The following is a 19,674-nucleotide window of genomic DNA, read 5'->3' as shown; positions in this document are numbered from 1 at the left end:
GTAGGACGCCTAAGACGGCTGACCAGGGGGTCGTGTGTTGCTCGGGAAACAGCTGTGATGTTGGGATAGAGTTTTTGTGCCGCGGTTGCACAATTGTGAGACGTGGAGCCAGAGCAGTCGCGGCTGACTACGCGCCTCGGGGCAAGGCAGGAGCGAGCTGCGACGTTGAGAGTGGAGGAAGGCACCAAACAGAGCGACTGTAATAACGGTCATCATCATTGTCATTTGTTGTGACTTTTGCGTAGACTACATGGTTGGGTATTCACCAACACGGCGCGTGGAAAGACGCTGCAAATTCGACCATGGCCGTAAACTCCTTGAACACCTTGCATCCAACCGGGCCCATTTTGGTATCCGAGAGCTGCCACGCTCAATAGTAGGAAACAACACAGCGCGGCTCTACCATGCGTGTACTGGTAGATGCTATGCTTCAAACTGACATGCGTCTAACATTAATGCATCCAAAAAACGCGCGGCCGGGGCCTGGAATGCCGGCCAGAAAGGGAAAAATCGTCGTCTAATTCATCATCGGAAAACCGGCGCCTCGCTCGCGAAGCACGCGTCCGCCTGGTGGAGGCGTCAGGGGAGGGGTAATTGTCGCCATCGGCGGGATAGGCAACATCCTGATGTTGTCGTCGGCATCTGCACCCTCGCGAGTACCCCAAGTGGTCTGATAGCAAGCCGTCAGCAAGGTTGAAAAGAGCGCGATGAATGATTCATGACATACCTCTGTCACGGTGATGCAGCCGTAGAGCTTGATCAGGTTGTGGAAATAGCCGAAAAGAATCGAGACCGGGACGAAGCGGACGTCGCCCGGGTTTCTTAACAAATGGGGAATTAGCTTGATCGTCTTCGCGAAGACCCAATGCGCGAGGAACAGCGCCCAGAAAAGGTTGCGCTGCCAGTCCTGCTCATGGGCTTGCTTGTCGTCCTCTGCTGCGTAGTATCCTGCCTCCGCCAGCGCGAGGTAGACCGAGACGAAGAGGGCGCAATCGAGGAGGAAGGCCCATTGCGTAAGCGTGGTTTGGAAGACGGCGTAGAGGGACCATGGGTAGTTCTATTGCGCAAGGATTAGCAAAGGTAGCGCGAATCGGCGAAGTCAAAAGAGGGGCTGGCTTGGCGGGCGTCCAACAACGCGAAATCTGTGCAAATATTGGAAACTAGCGGCACTCACCATCCACATGTAACCCTCCGTCAGGCTAGTCAGATTGCTCCTCCAGTTGGAGCGGACCCATCGCAGACATTGACGAAGATATTTTGAATCGTCCTCGAGGGTCGTCTCGACTTCGCATTCGCGGTGGTTTTGCATCTGGATCTTCCAGTTGTGTGAGAACAACCATCGCGTGATGAAGTTGTCGTCGTCGGCGTTGAGGAAGTGATCGCTGCCCCATGTCTCGTGCGTGAAGCCGTAGGTAAAATTGGGGTCTTGCAGGATCTCGGATCGATAGGCAACGGCGCGTCCAGATAAGCATGGTAGGCCACCGTCGATCCAGTTGCAGGCAGTGCAGTCAAAGTTCCTCCTCACCAGATAGATGGCACCCAGGAACTCCCAGATGCTGGAGCGGTTGAAGCGGCGGATTTGCTGGTTAGTTCCAACACCTCCGACAGATGGGTCTTCGAAAGGAGCAAGAATCCATTTGGTAAACTTCTCCGGTAACCATACATCGTCGTCAAGTAGAAGCGTGATCTTGGTCTCGACCTCGGGAATGGCTCGGCATAGCTGTCGACGCTTGTTGGCCTGGCTGACGGATAGAACTTGAATGATCTTGGGGCTGCCCAGCTCTTCTACCATCTGGTACACACGCTTTACTCGCGAGTCGGGTGTGACGAGGAGGAGGCTCAACGGCTCGAGACGGTATGCGCTTTGAACCGTCTCTTTTAGTTGTTGCAGGTTTTCAGCAACTGTTGGGATGATGACAGTCATGTCCTTTGATGTGATGGTAGGGTCGTCGACAGGCTTCATGGGTGTGTATGTCCAGTTGCTCGCCAGGTTCACCCATAATCTGACATATCGAAACAAACTGTGGTACCGAGTCAGTGTCGTCCGGAGTGCGGGGAAGGCTGGCAGTGGCAGCCATGGTAGACTTACAAGAGAGCCAAAAAGATACAAAACCAACTCCAATTGGGGAACAAGGCTAATGGGAAAGAGAACATGGTGACGGCCAACGAGTGTGGTAGTGCGGAACGTGAACTACGACGGTGGACGGTAAACGAAGATCACATCGAATGGTGGGAGTGAAAAGCCGCTTGCATCGGGGAAGCAGCGGAAGTGACAGGTATTTAAACAGATGCTTGCGAGCGGGCTAGGGCGGCGAGGACATGTTTCGCTCCCGGCGCTGTTTAAGCTGCATGAGATTCCCTTAGCAGACTTTGGGGTAGTGTGAACATGGCTGGAGCATGAGGTAGTTGCGAAATTCCAGTAGTGACCAGGGTGTGTACGAGTCGGGAATAGCGAATGCGCCCACTGAGCTCGAGCGTCATGCTTGGATCCCGCCAGCCGTTGAATCGCTCGCATATTCCTAGCCACCCTAGCTGCAGCGCTTTCAGGGATCGACTGCATCGTGGTGCATTGCTGACAAGGGCCCTCATTGTAACCGCCCCGCGGTCGCTCCGGTGCTGGTGCCGTTGGGGCACGAGACAACACGCCTCCCCACTACTCTCACCTCATCGCGCCATCCACTACGGCGAATCTTGACATGCCTTTGCCATCGCCCACTGGTCCTCCTGACGCCGCCAGCTCGTTGATACGGAGCCGACGCGCGGGCTATGAACGATGCGGCTGATGATCGATGGGTCCTGGTCAATATGTGACCCCGCTTGGCGCCAGACCATCTGAGATCAATGGCTCTAGGCCTGAATTGCCCACTCTCTCGTCTTAGAGTCCCATGCACTAGCCGCTGCAAGCGGACCTTACCAAGCGTGGCGCAATAGCGACGATAGGCGCTTCGTTACCCTTTGGCGGCAGGGCTGGCGTCTCCATCTTCCGTTCGTACATGCTTCCGGCACGGCTAATTACTTATTACCACTCATCCACACTCATGCTACGACAGCCCTCGTTGTTGTGTCGCTGCCGCTGACCAACGGGAAAAATTCCGGGGCTGTTCACTTAATTTACTCGATTGCCCATTCTCTGTAGCCGAGCACCTGCAACAGCGACGGGTCGCCACGGTCTGTCGCTACTAGAGCAACAATGCCATGTGCCTCGCCGGTCCATATTGTTGGCGTGCTCCGTCCCTCTAGACACTAGTAGCCTGTATTGGTCGTACGTCGACCGATGGCTTTTTCGTCGGAGACATTGCCGTATACAGTAGCGAATTGCCTGGACTTCCTGCTACCTTGCTTCAGGTTGACTGTAATTATTGTCTTTGTCCCGCTGGACCAGAATGTTGGAAAGGTACCTGCACCGGATGAAGACGTACAAGGTCCGGGTACGCATGCCTCCAAACTCAAACGTCGTGTAGAACGCTGCAGAGACGGGGTTTATACCATGCTTATGCAGATCCAGTCGTCGGGCCGCGGGAAGCCATACGCGCATCCAATTACCTGACTGTCAACCATGTAAACGGCTTGCTGCTGCATACTGCATGTAATTTACGAAGGTGGGTGGGCGTCCAGCATGCGAGCGATCGAACGAAAGATGGGTCATGGCTGCTGGCGCTTCCCTGCATGAAGCCCTCCCTTTCGGTCCCGTTAACGTCTACATCCGGCTTTCAGATGAGCAGATGTAGACTGCGTATCTTATATCCTTGACCTTGTATGTGAGTTTAGCATGATGATGCCCAATGTCAGTAATGGTTGTACTATAGGCGGAAAAGAGCATTGATCTTGGTGGATCATCATGCCACATCGCAAGGCGAAAATCACACCCCACGGATGCCAGATGACAGCTGTCAGAATGGTCTCGGTTATTGCGTCATTAACCAGAGACACGGGCAGAGAGGATCCTCCACATATTGCGGATCGCTTGCCGGTTCCTCGCGAAAGCCAGAGCCATACACAAATGTACCTCATGTTAAGCGCTCCTGCGCCACAGACGAAACAGGGTCCAGCGCCATTGAGCCTCAACTACTATCAAGACCTACCAGGTGGACTTTCGCTGTCGAGATCTCATGCATCCGAGAAACACATTCCAGTGTTACTGGAGCGATGACAGATCCGTAATGTTCGACGAGGGGCGCTATCAGCACGACGTACAAGGCGTCATGGTAGCTCCATGTTAGACAAACCTGGCATGGGTCTAATCAGTGAAAGTCGTGGTAAGGCGCTCGACTGCCTGATGGAGCGGCCAAAATCCGAGATACATTCCGCTAGTGTTCAGGCGAAGACCTGTGAAAGTTGACTAGCACCCTATAGCCGTCGCACAGCTTTTCTCTAGTCAACTTGAAGGTAGTACAAAGGTGTCAATCGAAGGGTCGACGTTCAGTGTTGATAACGTAAGGTGAATTGAGGAACTCTTTGGCAAAAGTAGACATGAGATCGTGATTTGAGCGTGGGCTTACACCAGCCTCAAGGCGAAGCTATCCTCAGTTATGGTTGACCCATTTGACCCAAGATTGGGTGTGTTTCTTACGTGGTACACTGTCGAGAGTTCATCAAGTGCTGGACAAGGCTGGTGATGGCCCTGATGCGCTCCACTCACCCGGAGCTTGGGTCCGGGGACAAAGCGTAGGATGTCTTCGCCAGAAGATGTCGCAGCTGACTACACAAGTAAAGTTTGGAGTTCTGAATCGCCTGAGGCTTTTCTTACTGGAGTTGCACCCTCTCAACAAAAGACGTCCAGATGACCTTCCTAAAGACCGGGTTTGCTCTTGCCTAGCTCACGATGTGCACCGTAAACGAGGGTGACCCGAAGTGAGACCTTGGTGTTTCCTTGGATAATGTAATCATTGATTCAACTCGGCCATCGGTTTTCACGGGCACCGTCGTTGTCTCGGTGTCTCTTGAACGGTATGTTCAGCCAAGCCGTTCCTATGGTCTTAGTGTACAATTCTCATCGGCGATACCTGCCGCACTCAGCTGAATGATGATAGCGTTGTGGAATTGCCATGCAAGGAGTGTTTTGGGGAACCGCCATTGCCTCTGGGTCGGAGAGGGGCGCAACCGACCCAGGAAAGCGACCTGAAAAGGCACACGCAAGTGCGAGCGTCTTGCGTGCTTTGAGACTCACTCCATTGAAAGACGTAAGCGTGCTCCCAAAGCAGTATGGTAAGACAGCAAAGGCGAGAGAAGTGGGCTGGTAACGGATCGCGGCGGGTCAAGTGGTGGTGGTGGTTGCTTGCCTGAAGCTACAACAGCTTGAGATCGACCGAGAGACTAGCGCCGATCAGTCACCTGTGCACATGAATGCCCTATCGTACTCGCCAACACATGATCCACAGCCCTCCTGCACTCAACGACGCGTTCAGTCAAGCGTACGGGTGTATGCTAAACTTAACAGTGTATCAAGTGTGGCTACAGTCTCGTACGATGCTTGACCTTCCGCGCGGGGGCCAGGGTCATGCGAGTCCCTGGAGGACGCTAAGGACGCGCTAATCAATCGTGCTGATCGCCAGTCCCGAAGCGCTCTCGACCAGGTGTTCCCCACACACTCACACCACCTCTAGCCGAGCCACCTCTGCAGGCCCTCACACGTCACTACGTGTCTCGTACTTCGAACAGTAATACTGCTTGGAAGGCGACACAGTCTAAGGGGTCGTGCGACACAGTTGTGCGGCGCAAAAAACCGCCTATGGGTATGTCGCTTAACATTCTTCGCAGGCTTCCAGCTGCGGCATTGTTGGACGCGTCATATTGCGTGGAACATATCCCGCACTGCCGGAGATTGGAGGCCACTATAATCCGACCAGGATTGGGGGCTATAACGATGTCCTTATCCATATTCTGCACTGTATGCGGCTGCAGACACCTGGTCCCAAACCCGCCCAGATAGCTTATGTCCTTGTGCATAGCCATGGCCCTTCGCGAACGGTGTGAAAATTATTTAGCTGCATAAGCTGATCCTCCGGAAGGAAGGTAGAACAAAGACATCGAGTTCCTAGTCTTTGGCATCTACAGTCATCTTTGCTGACATTCCAACAAGGCATACCCCTCCAAGCGCATGTGTTGACAACCAAGCCACTCGCTGCCACGGGACGAGTACCAATAACTTCCACGAACATTTCCATCACGTCAAAATATACAAGACTGCCAAGTGAAGCGAGCGGTCGTCTAACAGGACCTCGGTCGATCTCTGATGTCGTGCATAAGCCACGGTACACCAGAGTGGACGCTCACCACAGCACGTGCAAGGAACGTCTATCGGATTACACCCTCTCTCATTCGCGTCAACTGATCCACCGCAAATTTCACGCAGACAGAAAAGTCGACCGCAGGGCTGTGTAGGCGTTACCCGCTCGTGGCGCCGACTATCTTGTGACGATAAGCATACCTGATAGGACAATCCTGCTTTCGGCCATGAGACAAGGACTGGCAAACATGTATGCTATCCCAGCATTAAAATCGCACTGATCAAGATTAGGCATCTCGATACTGTCTTGCGGATCATTAATCAGAGTGCAACATCTCATATCTACACTAAACAGCCATGCAATAGACTTCCTTCTATCTCTGGGGAGGGTGCGGCACAATTGCGTAAAGTCCTTGACGATAGGTCTGCACGCATAACATCCTACAAACCCTAGGGGTATCGCTTGACTGTATCTCCGATACTGCATTGTCCTGCAACACCATGTAACGCGATATGGACCGTCCGAAAATAACCAATTTCGAGATCTGCCGATCGTATGAACACGAAATCCTTCCATCGGAATGCACCAGGAAACACTTGCGCAGTCCATGGTTCCAGGTACATCCGCGCATCGCACACGTACGGGGATGTTCGAGCCATCCATATGGCCCACACAATTCTGTTGAGATGTGTAGCATGCACGAACTTCAGATGCTGTGCGTACCCTAGACCTGCGCCTTGCCGCATGCACGCCATTATAATCCCTTGCTTGACCTGCATTGCAGGCCGAGGACTGCGTTTCGGCTACCCTGGTTCGCATACAGAATTTTGCCTGCTGAGATACCTAAACGGCAAGTCGATACAACGCAAGAGAAAGATTGGTAAGTACGTCGGTGTCGAGCTAAATAGGAATGTGGCACGAGACACAATTTTATCATGTCAGTCCTGAGATGCCGTTCAGATTAGCGTATTATTGCGCTCTATCGAAAGAACCGCACTGAAGAGGACGACCAGTCAAAATAATCGAATTGAGTCCGCGTAATCACAGACGGGTGTGGTCCACTGCGACATGGTTACACGACTTCACCGGCAATAGCCCACGTTTCTTGGCTTCCTGGTGTGGACACGACAGCGGCAGCCAAACGATCCTGCTGCTACCCGTATCCGTACGCCTCAAAACGCCTCGAACCGCCCTACCCAGCTGACAGGATAGACGCGGTAGGCGATCTTACCAGTCATCGGTCTGGAACAATTCTACGGACAGACACCGAGTCTTTCGAACTCGAGACTTTTACTCATCAGACCACAGAGGGACACATGCACGGAAATTTGCAACATGCGGAAATTGACGCCTGTAATCGCCTTTGAACAGCTGAGTGATTAGGCTATGAGATGCGGGGTGGTGCAAGCGCCACCCACCAGGCCCATGTTATCTGTGAGGCAGTGTGAGCCGAATAAGATGCGATTGGATCTCCCCCACGGTTCGAAGCTGATTGCACGGTCAAGAGCGTCTTGATCTATGAACCAGCCCGCAGATGGATAAGTCAACACAGCGTTCGCCCGCTTCAATCATGGTCCTCAGCACCCATCTTTTCTCGTTCCACCGCGGCGTTCCACCACAGCAGTACTCTGCCTATTTCCTCCGACGCATAAGCTCGCTGGCCACTCAGCCAGGGAATCGTCGCAACCTGCGTCAGCTCGTGGTCATATTGCTTGTCAATGAGATCTTTAGGGATTGGAGTCCGGAGCAAGAGGCCGACTGGGAATGAGATTCATAGCGCGGTTCCGCACAACGACACCGATCGGGACGAGGCATTTGACGGACATAAGTGGACATGGAGTTCAGGACCGCCGTCGCACAAGGCTCGCATGCCTTCACACCCTCAAAGTAACAGCGTGAGTGCGATGAAAGGACTAAAACCGGGCCGCTTCAACAACAGTCGGCCGTGTTTGACGTCCCTAGACCAGCTATCGGGATGTACGAACCGGTGACTTGCATCAAAAGACCAGATCGTCTCTCGATCGACCTGGGCAGCCAAGGGACTGGGCCGAGGCTGGCTCTCAAGCAGATCTCAGGGTGCCGGCTAAGCGAAGAATGGATACCAGCAGTCGAGAATGGAACGGACAAAGGAATTCCTTGTGCGTCTGCAAGCCACAAGAGACAGCGCCGGAAATGCTTTTTCCCGTCAGCTGGCACTGCTGCACGGGATTATGTTTGCTTTTTCGGAGCTATCCGAGGTGATAGAATCCCATGGACCCTGGCAAGTGAGGACGACCAAGACTCTCCAACATGAGCGATGGGTACCATACCCGTTGCTGATATCGCGGTCAACTTCTCCGTGCCACTCGTCGTCGTCGTCGATATGTCTAGTTTGAGGAGTGGAGCAAAGACGAGCATGGGCAGCAAGTGACGGCCGAAAAAGCAAGTTCAGATGCAACTTTGGAAAGACCATCGAGTTGTATGCCCCATTCGTTGCATAATCTGCCAAACGAATAGGAGAAGATTAGAAGCTGCATTAGAAGCACTAACTACACACTCATCTAGAAGCTAAGCCTCTACCCTGCGGAGGATACCAAAGCCAACGCCCTGCTTTTCTCAGTCCTCTAAGCCCCACCTCAGCTTTGCATGTACAAGCGTGAAGGTCCTGTATCTAGGCCCAAGACGAGGGATTACCCTTTGTCGACGGTGATGGATGTATAAGACAAAGAGGGGATGAGATGTCTCATAAGGAGATCGTGGGGTTGATAAGCGAATTCGTCCTGTAACGCAGTGATGGTATAGTATCGTGTTATGATGGAGCACACAGATGTCAACTCCTTGGACTACAACTTCGACTTGGTAAAACAATCAGAAGAGTAGAGAATATAGATAACCCGTCGTGTCTCAATCTTTGCTGTTACGGAATAACACTTTCTATCATGGTGTATTTAAGGTGTAATTGTAGGTTATGCAGCGGGCATCGACAGTTTATACGCACATGTTCAGCCACAGGAACAGGACATCTAGACATTAGAACTCGGGTCAAGGTAGATCTTAAACACACATCCATGAAAGCTCCTGTATGGATTACTTCTAAATCGAGTAGAAAGCTCACAAAACACCGTCATCGACTTATATGGACATGTAATGTTTTGAACGTTTTAAAGCTAAAAGCCTCGCATGCTATTGTCTCATACATTCAACCAAGTACTCTTCAATCCTCCATAGCATTTAATCAAAACCCTCAAACCCACTCTCATCCGCACTCCCTCCATCCCCCTTCTCCTCCCCAATCTCCCTCCTCTTCGCCGCCTCCCTAGCCCCCTTCCTCTTATTCTCAATCTTGCGATCATACCCACTCTTACTACTAATCCTATCCACCTTGACCCCTTTGCCATCTTTGCCCTTCGCACCACCCCCAGCCCGTCTGGCTTCCACACCCCTCCTCTTAAGCATCTGCCTCTCCCTCTTACTAGGCGTCGGCAACGCATCCAACAACCACTGTTTGACACTCCCCTCACCCTCCTGCACCCCCCTCATCTTCTCGCTCGCTCGGATAACATTCGCAATAAGCTTAACAAACGGAATATCGTCTTGAGTGTAAAACGTCACAGCAACGCCTCCCTCGCGGCCAGCCCGCCCCGTCCGACCGACGCGGTGCACGTAGCCGGCTGCAGAGGACGGGACGTCGTAGTTCACGACGCCGTTTAAACCGCGGAAGTCTACACCGCGGGATAGCAAATCCGTGGTTATAAGGACCCAGATCTCGCCGCGACGAAACCGCGTCATTATGCCATCTCTAGCCGAGGAACTCAGATCAGCGTGGAGGACTGCGATCCGCGAACTACCGCCTGCTTCAGGCGGGATGTCGTAGAGGAGTTCGGAGTGGAGGGCGATGGCGCGGGGGATGGTTTGTGTGAAGACAAGAAAGGGGGGCCGGAGGATAGGGGTCGAAGTGGATGTGAAAACAGAGGTTGGATGCAGGAGTTGGCGCAGGCCGAGGAGCTTGCCTTGTTCGGTTGCGGCGTAGGTGAGTTGGTGGGATATATTTGGTATGGCGGAGTCTTTGAGGCCGACGACGAGGCGGATGAGGGGGGGTCGTGCGGGGAGGGTTGTGGTGGGCTGGTCTGAACGTTGGGAGGGAGGTGAACTGGAGAGGGCAGTCCAGCGGTCGTTCAAGGTAGATGTTGTCAAACTGTCGATATTCGAGCCCATTGTTGCGGACCAGAGACCGATTCGTAGCTTCGGATTCGTGCAGGCGTTCCATATCGCGAGGGTTTGTTCGCGGAAGAGAGGGTCGAGGAGGACGTCTGCTTCGTCGAGGACGAGTTGGGATACACTGGGGATACCCGCGACGGTACCATCCTTGCGCTTCAAGGCGTTCAGCAGAGCAAGTGGTGTAGCGACCAAGATGGCAGCTTTCACAAGCTCTGCCCGTCGACCAGCTTGCTTCTTCTTTGGTGCTGTCGCCTCCTCGTCTTCCGACTCGGACTCATCTTCGTCGTTGTCCGATACCTCAGCTTTTTCTGCGTCGTCCTGCGTCTCTTCTTCTGGCTCCTGCACAACTCGCATACCCTTCCTCATAAGCGTAGCCTTGACCGCCGTCCCCTTCGCCAATTTCCTCGCCTCATTGACAATCTGCGCAGCGAGTTCCCTGGTAGGAGCAAGAATAACGGCGCGAGGACCCTCTTTCGTATCCTGGATTTTGCCCTCCGCAAGCAGAGAATCGATAATCGGTATCAGGAACGCTATCGTCTTTCCACTGCCCGTCGGCGCCACGGTCAAAAGATCGATATCCCCATTATACTGAGCCCCAGACAAGCCCTCGGCGTCTTGTGTAGCACCACTCGACCCCTCACGCCCCTTCTTGCTCAGCAGCAACGGCAAAGCTCCCAGTTGCACCTCGGTAGGTAGCTTGTATCCCTGCTCCGCTATATTTTCCGCCAGTCGTCTCGAAATACCGTATCGCGTCCGTAACTGCGCAAACGAGGTGAGAGGCTGCGGGTAGAGCGACTTCTTCGCATCCTTTTTCTTCTCCTTAACCTCCTTCTCCTTCTTCCGCTTCTTCGACTTCTTTTCTTTGACTGGCTCTTCTGCTTGCGGCGCGAAGTCTTCCAGGACCGAAACCTTGAGTTTGTGCGAGCGCAGTATCCGCTTGCACTCGTCTACATCGTATGGGTCCTCTTCTATTTCCTCTGTATCGTTTTGAAGTCTGGCCTCTTCCTCCTTCTTCTCTTGCTGCTTCTGCTTCTTCCTCTGCTTCTTGGATAGCGTGCTTCCGTTTACGTCTGGTTCTTTGCTTGCACCGCCGCCGAAGAAGTCGAGATCGGCGGGCAGGTCGTTTGCGCTAGGAGATGCATCCCGGCCATTCTGCCCTCTCTTCCTCTTGCGACTGGTATTCGACGTGTCGGACGGTTGTGCTGGGTCGTCGTAGCCAAACAGCTGCGGGTTTGCGACAGCGCCGGAGGAGGGAAGCTTTTGCGCGGACGAGCTTGGCGCCGCTTTGGAGGATCGCGAGAGGAGTTTGAACACGTTCATAGTGGCGGGGATCAGGGCAGAGTCAAGAAGAGCGAGTTAGATCCTGTCCGGCATGGCGACTTGGGTTTTGTTCACACTGCAAAAGTTGGATGGATGCGCTCAGAAAAATAACTGGGCCGCGGCGATTCGGCGCAACTAGCGCCGATCATTCGAGCATTCACGCAGCTATCATTATCGTTGTTTGGACTGAGTAGATGCTTGGACTGAAGTAGATGCATTGCCAATAATTGCACATGTGTAGAAAATGGAATCTAAATCAGAGGTATGTGCAGTATACAGTATCGGATCCCTTGCATCCCGAGTGCACCGCAAACACACTTGCTCAGCTTCCCTGCCCGCCAAATCGTACAGTGTTTCCTCGCCGCCCCCTCGTCGTCCTGCTCGCTACCGTTGGAACCTTTGTGCATGCTGTAATAGTCGTGGTCGTAGCTTCCTCAGCTCATCGCACTCAGTGGTGCTCGTCCTTCTTGGTCCTGTAGCCGACAAGCTTGAAACGGCCGATGATCTCGCCAACCGAGAAGAAGCCAATCACCTCGGCGACAACTACACCCATCGAGTACCATTGTTCGCGGGGAATGTTCCGGACTTGTGCAAGGACGTTGGCGGGTTGCTGCGAGGCGCTGTTGGCTTCGCTGGCTACGCGGTTGAAGAGCGAGGTTGGGTTGCGGAGAGCGTTCAAGGCGGGCTGGATGTAGTTCTGCATCGTCTGGACGGATCTGGGTGCAGTTAGTAATTATTCCGATACTCCAGTGTGTCGAGCGGTGCTGCGGGGAGGCTTACGGTGGTTGCATGCTTCGTTGGTGGGCAATAAGCTTGCCGAGCTCGAGTCCGACCCTTCCGTAGTAGGTAGCCTTGGGAACCAGTCCTGTAGTACTGTCAGTCGATAGTTCAGTTTGGAGTTTTCCGCTGTTCTGCGACTCGCGGCTATCCGTCTGTCACGGGTGAGCCATGCAAATATGGCTGCGCCTGATAAGCCATGCAGAGCTGTTCGGACAAGCCAATGCACTCCACAACTTGCTCTCTCAGCTCAGACTACTGCACGCAATTCGCACATGGCCAATTGATACCCTCCCCCGCCGCAGAGATGGTGTGACTGACCGTTGACGAAGTTGACCATCCTTCCTACCCGTCCAGTGGCCTGCTGTGTCGCATTGTTGGCGGCTTGACCGGCACTCTGTGCGGCTGAGCTCGCCGAGCTTGTGACCTTGGTGAGACCCTCTGATGCCTTTGACTGTGCCTTTGACGCGGTTTCCTTTACAGTGTTGGTGGCTTCGGCGGTCGTCGAGGCATTGCGGATGCCAGCGCGGCGGACGGCGAACGTCGATTGCCGTATGGCGGCACGTGATGCAGCGAGAGACATGTTGATGCGAATTGACTGAGGGGAGATGGGGTGTCGCCGGTCGTCTGCTCGTCTCGTGAGGGTGGATGGAGCTCGGCAGTGACGCTTGGTTTTTCAGCGGAGTCCGTGCGCCGTCGCCGCTTGCCGGCTCAGGGGATCAACCATGTTGCCATTACAACCTCAACAATCCCATGCTAGTCACAATGAGGTCACTTTCGTGAGAGATTTATAGTTGTATCATGAGAAATACGTGCTTCACTATCGTACTCATCTCCAGGTTATACAACACTTCTCCAGTAGTAAACAATCTCCTCACAACACCATCACCAACTACCATCGAAACTCCGCTTCTTCTCCTTGGGCTGTCCCAACATCTCACCTTTGATCAGAAAGTTTAACTTTCTAATCTCAGTCCAGCGACTCAATGCGCCCAGCTCAAGCACACTCATCCTTCTCATCTTACCACTGGGGTTTCCAATCACAACAGCTTTCCAGTCACTGCCCCGGCCGACCTTTTCTAGGTCCTTGAATTCCTGCCAGGCTGCCGTGTCGCGACGGGTTCCGAATGTGTGGTTGGGTATAACTTGTACGGACTTGAAGCGACAGAGAACAAGGATCAGAAGCACAGTGATGCCAAAGAGAATGCCCGCCGTAGCACCCGTGGACTTTTGTGCGCCAAGACTTCGCGTCATGTTGCCGCCCACCATGGTTGCGACAGCGGCGAGGACGAAAGCGATGATCTGGCTAGCAAATATACCAGCAGTAACACGTGGAAAGGAGGTGTAGTTTGTCCTTCGCCTGCGATCTTGGACAGCCATGCTTTGCAAGCGATGTCGCGTGTTGACTCCAGGTTGCAAGTCACATGTATCGAACGTCTCCATCATCAGGCCATGGCATTCGGCTATGGCGAGGATACTGAGGAATCCTACAGCGCCAGCGAAGATAATGGGTACAAGCCATGGCTGAGGGCACCTAGCCGACGAGACAGTGTACGCCATGCCCATCAGCGGAAGCGTGAGCGTGAAGATGGCGCGGCGGACAAGATGGCTCGACCAGGTAACTTGCTTCTGGAAAGTCATCGAGTCGGTGCGGAACGCACTTTTCCGCTCACGGGAGAAGATGCCGGCTTTCGTCAAGGGGATGGCGAGGAAGGCGCCAATAGCTATCGATATAACGCCTGCGCCCACCTTTGTTGGTTTCCATCGGTAGTCTCGCGACAAGAGAGCGCCGAGAAGGACAATCACAAGTACCACCTGCGCGTAGATCCATCCCAGGTAGAGTGCCAGGACGAGGAAGCCAGGTTGGCAGAGCATCATTGTCATGAGCTTGATACCCGCCCACACTTCTTCAAACCAATACTTCGGTCCCTCGGTCTCGATATGTAACTTTACCTCACCCCGACTCACGCGCCTGGTAATATAGTTCTCGTCTCTGTCGTACACCTCAGTTACAGACTTCCGAAAGGGTGCGCGTCGCGTTTCCGAAGTCGTGATGTTGAGGACCAAGGCAAAAGCCAGAATCACGACGATAATGTAGAATCCCCACTGCGGCGATAGACGGTCGATGATCGCAGCGCCAATCTGAAAGCCGACGGCAATGGAAGCAATCCAGCACCATGACCAGATACCCAGCCACATACCCATACCCCCACCATGGCGGCGGACATCATTCGCGACAACGAACTCTTGGTGCGGATTCTTGGACTGTAGCGAAGCCCCAAAGAGGTCAAGCAGTACAGTGATGTAATTGACGTTTGCGAAACCGAGGACGAAACCAGATACACCGCGCGATAGCAGAAGGCCGACACGATACTTTGCCTCCTTGTTGTGGTAGCCGCTTACAACAATAGCTTGAGGGAACTGAAGTGGCAAGGCGATCGCTAGAGAAGCGAGGATATAGGGCTTTCGTCCGTGTAGGAGGGGCAGTGTCCAAGCAAAGAAGGTCGAGATAGCAAGTCCAGCGTAGAGCACTGCATTGCCTATGATCACGATGTGTCGTTCGTCCGCGAGAGAGTACTGAATTCGAGGTACCTCACCGGCGTAGATACCGACGATGATGCCAAGCAGAGCTGTGTTGATACATGCAATACTGGCGGTCAGACGCTTCTTGCCCGTAGACCAGTTTCTCGCAATTGGCTGTCTTCGGTGATGTCGATGAAGACTAAACGTATGATGGTGTGCCTGTTCCCGCACAGTGAGTTCACCGCCGTATGGTTTCGATGGCACATCATCTTCGTCGGATGAGCACTCGGTTTCACCGAAGCCTGAATCTCTTGGTTCGGACCGGGGCTTGGGTCGACACACAAGCTCTGGGCTGTGGTGGCGTCGATGTCGATGCCTTGTGGAATCACCGTGGTGGCGTCGGCGAGAGCGACCACGAGACTCATCTCGACCCACAGGACGGAGGACAAAATCCACATGTTCTCTCGGAGCTGGCTGAACGAGCTTGGGTAGAAGCAGATCGGCATGGACGTGGTCTCGTTCGCTTTTGCGGTCACTGGACGAACATGACGACGTAGAAGAACTGCTTTCTTTTCGCGCATTCTGATTCGAGTAGGCCCAGTCGTAAGACACTGATGCTCTTGGTAGGTCAGCATGCAGACGGACGTCGGGGGCGATATCATCCAGATTAGTCCGATCAACGACAACCGGGAGTACGTTGTGAGTGCGAGAAGGCGAGCTCGAAGACTCAGACACCTTCAGAGGAAGAGCAGTTGTCATGAGATATTCGGGCTCGGCGGTAGCGTCGTGTACGGCGTCTCTCGCCCCCTCGATAATCGTGTACAGTTCTTCCATTTGGCCCCGATCATCGGCAACCTCTGCAACCGCGGCAGCTTCCTGTACCATGTCTTCCAAGTCTTCTACTGCGTTGCTAATCTTTCGTTTTGCCGCCCGCTCGAAGGTAACGCGGGCTGGTGCCGGTTGCGTGGGAGACATTGTGACTCTAGAGATGACTGCCGGGGGTGTGCTGGTGCAATCTGACGTGCTGGACTGTTGAAGATGATTCGGGACCGGCGCGAGGCTGTCAGCGCGAGGGCGAGCATCGTGCACATGGTTGACCCCTGACTCGTCAACGTCTTGTTTGATATTTACGACAGAAAGCCTCTTTTGTGGTTCATGTGACTGCGATATGGACGTTCGATGCGCCGATCTTAATGGCGTTACTGTATTAGTCGCCAATGAGAAACGGCGCGTTTGGGCTTGTCGATGTCTCGTTACTGGAGAGGGGCTACTAGTAGCCGTTGATGGAACCCGACGTTCGCCCGCTGGTACTGATGACTTCCTTCGTGGCATCGGTCTGGTCGTGATAATGGGCTGAATCGTAGTCGCGACAGTCACCTTGCCGCTAGGTCGCGTGCTTGGTGATGGAGACGGCTTAGGGCTTTCGTGACCATCTACAGGCGAGCTGCATGGGCTTTCCACAGTCGTGCTGTTCTGACCATCCGTGAACGTTGCAGCCACGGCCTGTGAAGTTTTGTTGCTGAGCCAGGGAAGTCTGTCCGATGTCGTTCGTGTTCCAAGCTTCTTGCGTTCCGGCGCCTTCGTCGTCTTTGGGGGAGCGCTCGACGCCTTCGAGGCATTGTTCTCAGGCTCAGTCATGTTGTTAAGTGAGCGATCAATTGTACTGGTCTGTCTGAGACGTCGAACACGTGTGAACACGAGAGACGACAGTCTACGCGCTCATATGAAGTTTGCCGACCGAGTTGCTAGAGGGTTGGAGTGAGAAGTCGGCCTAGAAGGTGAGATGCAAAATGAATATGAGACGACCAGCTTCGACTGCTTGCAGGTAGGCGCAAGCAGGGCGGTGGAGGTAGAGGGTGTAGAAGAAGCTGGTCGTTGTAGCGATGAGACAAAGGATGGACGACTGGAAGGTGTGGAAGCGGTGTCGTGTGAGTGCGACAACATGGAGGTTGAGCTAGCTCGGTTTACTTGCCTGACGCACTTGGCCCTGGACTCGCTCTTTCCGTTGCTGCATACAAAAGGCGCCAGTGACTTGAAGGGCAAGTGCGACACTCACCCACGTTATCTGAAATCGTGGAAACGGCAGTCGTGGCATTGCAGAGCTTCTTGTATCTTGGAGGTATATCATACTACGTGCGCCATATCCTCACGACCGTATCGCTTCAAGCACAATCCCAGTCATAGCAAGCACCTTCTCCTCTTCCAGCCGTTGCGCAACGAGCCTACAAAGATTAGCATTATCATCACCACAAAGAAGCTTCATGTAGTACTTACTGCAGACTGACCGGCAGGCCATGAAGCAGTTCAGGATTATCTGGTATTCATTAGTCATTATCAACTGTGAGAAGATGTGCCACTTACAGCTATCATAAGCACCCTGACAGTAATCGCTCTGAGCCTTATAGTCACTCGCATACTTATCCAACGCCTTATCGACCGAGATTCCGCAAGGAAACGACGTAGCAGAGTAGTCAACCACGTTGTACACGCCGGTATATCCGACGTATTTGAAGTCGCCGTGCGCTACGCTTGAGTATGGGGTTGTTGGAGCTAATGATTGTTAGAAACGAATGATTCAACAAAGCCAGTTCTCTGCCTACCTAGAATGGCATCGAGTCCCTCAATGGCCATCCACTGTTCCAAGTATTGCCGCTGTAGCTCAGATCTCTCCGTATGCAACTTCCACATGTCATAGACACCCAGCTCTTTTGCGTCTTTGTACTGGAGCATTTCTGGCCGGTACGGCTCGCCTGTTACGCCGAGTAAAGCCTCAACGCTCTTCCCTCCATCAGCGACGAACATGCGCCCCAGAAGTTCTATCGCTTTAGCATGCAACTTTGGATTCCAAGCCAAAACTTCATGCCCAGCCTTCTTCAGCTTGACCGCCGTCTCCTTCAGCGCACGTGTCACAGGCGGTGTAGGCAAACAAATACCGTCGTTGTAAAGCACCGCGATCTTAAGCTTCTTAGGAAGATCTACGTGCCGCCACGGTATCGGCAGCATCTTTGGGTCTAGCTTCCAGCACTCTGCGTCGATGATGGCTTTGGAGTACATGGTGATATCCGACAGTGTCTTTCCCATGGGTCCGTTTACGGATTGTACTGCTTCCTGGCCAGCGAGACCGGATCTGCATCGTTGTGTGGTGAAGCGACCGAAGGAGGGGCGCAGAGTGAAGATACCGGTACATGCCGCTGGGATACGCAAGCTGCCGCCCTGGTATTGTTAGATCTGAAGGTCTAGTGCAAAGTGGTACTAACGATGTCTGTTCCGACACCCAGAGGGCTCCCTCCAAATGCGATGAGGGCTGATTCTCCGCCTGAGGATCCACCAGACGTGACTTTGCGGTTGAGCGGGTTGACGGTACGGCCGAATGTGTTGTTCACGGACTCTGCCTGTGTCGTGTCAGTTTTCAGCTCGTTACATATGCGCGTGTACGTACGATCATCATGGCTGTTGGCACATTGGTCTTGCAATACTGGACAGCGCCCAGTCGACGCAGTATCTCTACCAGCGTCGCATCGTATTCGGCCGGTTGGTTCACTAACGAGGTGAAGCCTACGGTGCTGTCTTTCCCCTTTACGTTGAAGTTGTCTTTAAGCGATATAGGCAGGCCATGGAGCGGTCCTACGGTCTTGCCAGTTCGTTCGAGATGCTCATCGAGGGATTTAGCTTGTTGCACCGCTTCATCGAAGAAGGCGTCGCTGAGACAATTCGTCTATAATCCATCAGATCACCTCAACTCTACTCCACAAAACTCTGCCATACCAGTTGATGCGCTGCTGCGGCGCATTTGCAGAACGCGACCGTGACGTCTTCGGCGCTCCATGCTTTCGACGCGATCTTCTCGAGGATATCTGACGCGGTGCTCCCAGTGATCGCGAGTTCTGACTCCGTAAGCCATCCAGATTCTCTGGGCCACGTCGTGACATCGAGTTGTGATTCCGGTGGAAACTTGTCCTGGGGTATGCGGTATTGAGTCGGAATGGATTCCGCGAGGGCGGCGCGCTTCCCCGCGGCAACTTTCTCCCAGTTCGCTTCAGATGTCATACTTCAGGACTTTTTGCAACACCAAACTACCGTGATATGGATGATTGTGGTATCCAAGTCTATTGAATTAAAAGAGGAATTTGTAAACATCTCCGTGCGTATCCTTCGCCATTCCGTATTCCTATCCTCCCCACTCTCGGGTCCATCTGCGCCGCGGTCCATACGTGATGGCGGCCCTGAACCGAAGCCATCGAAGGCGTCGACAGTACCATTCCCCGCATTTACACGCGCCCAAGCCAGACTAACTCCTAGCAGACATGCCGCTCAGTCGGCCGAGATAGACTGCCGTTGCTCGAGAGGATATACCTGCCGTGTTGAGATTCAGATACGCCTGCCCAAGCACCCGATACCGGCAATCAGCTATCCAACCACAGGCGTCATGATCGTCGGTGAGGGTTACTGATTGTGAAAGCTCCGAGTCAGGCATAAGTGGCGTACTATCATCCATATCTCGTTCCCAGCGTCTATCGGTCCTTTCATGCATGGACGGACAATGTCACCCGAAGAGATTCGAGACTACATACAGAACTGATAACGGCGATTGCTTGAAGACGCGATAGAATCGTCTTTCGTCGCGCAACCT

The 19,674-nt window shown here is 53.5% G+C and overlaps 5 protein-coding genes across 5 annotated transcripts; all 5 read right to left on the bottom strand.

The window, feature by feature from the left end:
* Nucleotides 1-517: 517 nt before the first annotated feature.
* Nucleotides 518-2,154, bottom strand: J4E85_009054 (uncharacterized protein; the record flags this gene model as incomplete). Its single annotated transcript, XM_051473278.1, has 4 exons — nt 518-670; nt 728-1,057; nt 1,175-2,021; nt 2,090-2,154. The coding sequence occupies 4 exons, from the start codon at nt 2,152-2,154 to the stop codon at nt 518-520; spliced, it is 1,395 nt and encodes a 464-aa protein (XP_051322941.1).
* A 7,283-nt stretch (nt 2,155-9,437) lies between these two features.
* Nucleotides 9,438-11,744, bottom strand: J4E85_009053 (uncharacterized protein; the record flags this gene model as incomplete). The annotated part of the gene is made up of 1 exon (XM_051473277.1): nt 9,438-11,744. The coding sequence occupies one exon, from the start codon at nt 11,742-11,744 to the stop codon at nt 9,438-9,440; it is 2,307 nt and encodes a 768-aa protein (XP_051322940.1).
* Nucleotides 11,745-12,192: 448 nt separating this feature from the next.
* On the bottom strand, nt 12,193-13,104 carry J4E85_009052 (uncharacterized protein; the record flags this gene model as incomplete). The annotated part of the gene is made up of 3 exons (XM_051473276.1): nt 12,193-12,460; nt 12,525-12,609; nt 12,843-13,104. 3 exons carry the CDS (start codon nt 13,102-13,104, stop codon nt 12,193-12,195), a joined length of 615 nt encoding a protein of 204 aa, XP_051322939.1.
* Nucleotides 13,105-13,406: 302 nt separating this feature from the next.
* Nucleotides 13,407-16,019, bottom strand: J4E85_009051 (uncharacterized protein; the record flags this gene model as incomplete). Its single annotated transcript, XM_051473275.1, has 1 exon — nt 13,407-16,019. One exon carries the CDS (start codon nt 16,017-16,019, stop codon nt 13,407-13,409), a length of 2,613 nt encoding a protein of 870 aa, XP_051322938.1.
* A 1,171-nt stretch (nt 16,020-17,190) lies between these two features.
* On the bottom strand, nt 17,191-19,091 carry J4E85_009050 (uncharacterized protein; the record flags this gene model as incomplete). Its single annotated transcript, XM_051473274.1, has 7 exons — nt 17,191-17,266; nt 17,319-17,358; nt 17,406-17,594; nt 17,645-18,257; nt 18,302-18,436; nt 18,484-18,759; nt 18,810-19,091. 7 exons carry the CDS (start codon nt 19,089-19,091, stop codon nt 17,191-17,193), a joined length of 1,611 nt encoding a protein of 536 aa, XP_051322937.1.
* Nucleotides 19,092-19,674: the final 583 nt, after the last annotated feature.

The sequence above is a fragment of the Alternaria conjuncta genome (genome assembly GCF_024043145.1).
Source record: "Alternaria conjuncta strain BMP 0040 chromosome Unknown scaffold_15, whole genome shotgun sequence".
NCBI classification, from domain to species: domain Eukaryota; kingdom Fungi; phylum Ascomycota; class Dothideomycetes; order Pleosporales; family Pleosporaceae; genus Alternaria; species Alternaria conjuncta.
The sequence above is the reverse complement of the archived record's forward strand: the minus strand, read 5'-3'. Positions and strand labels throughout refer to the sequence as shown.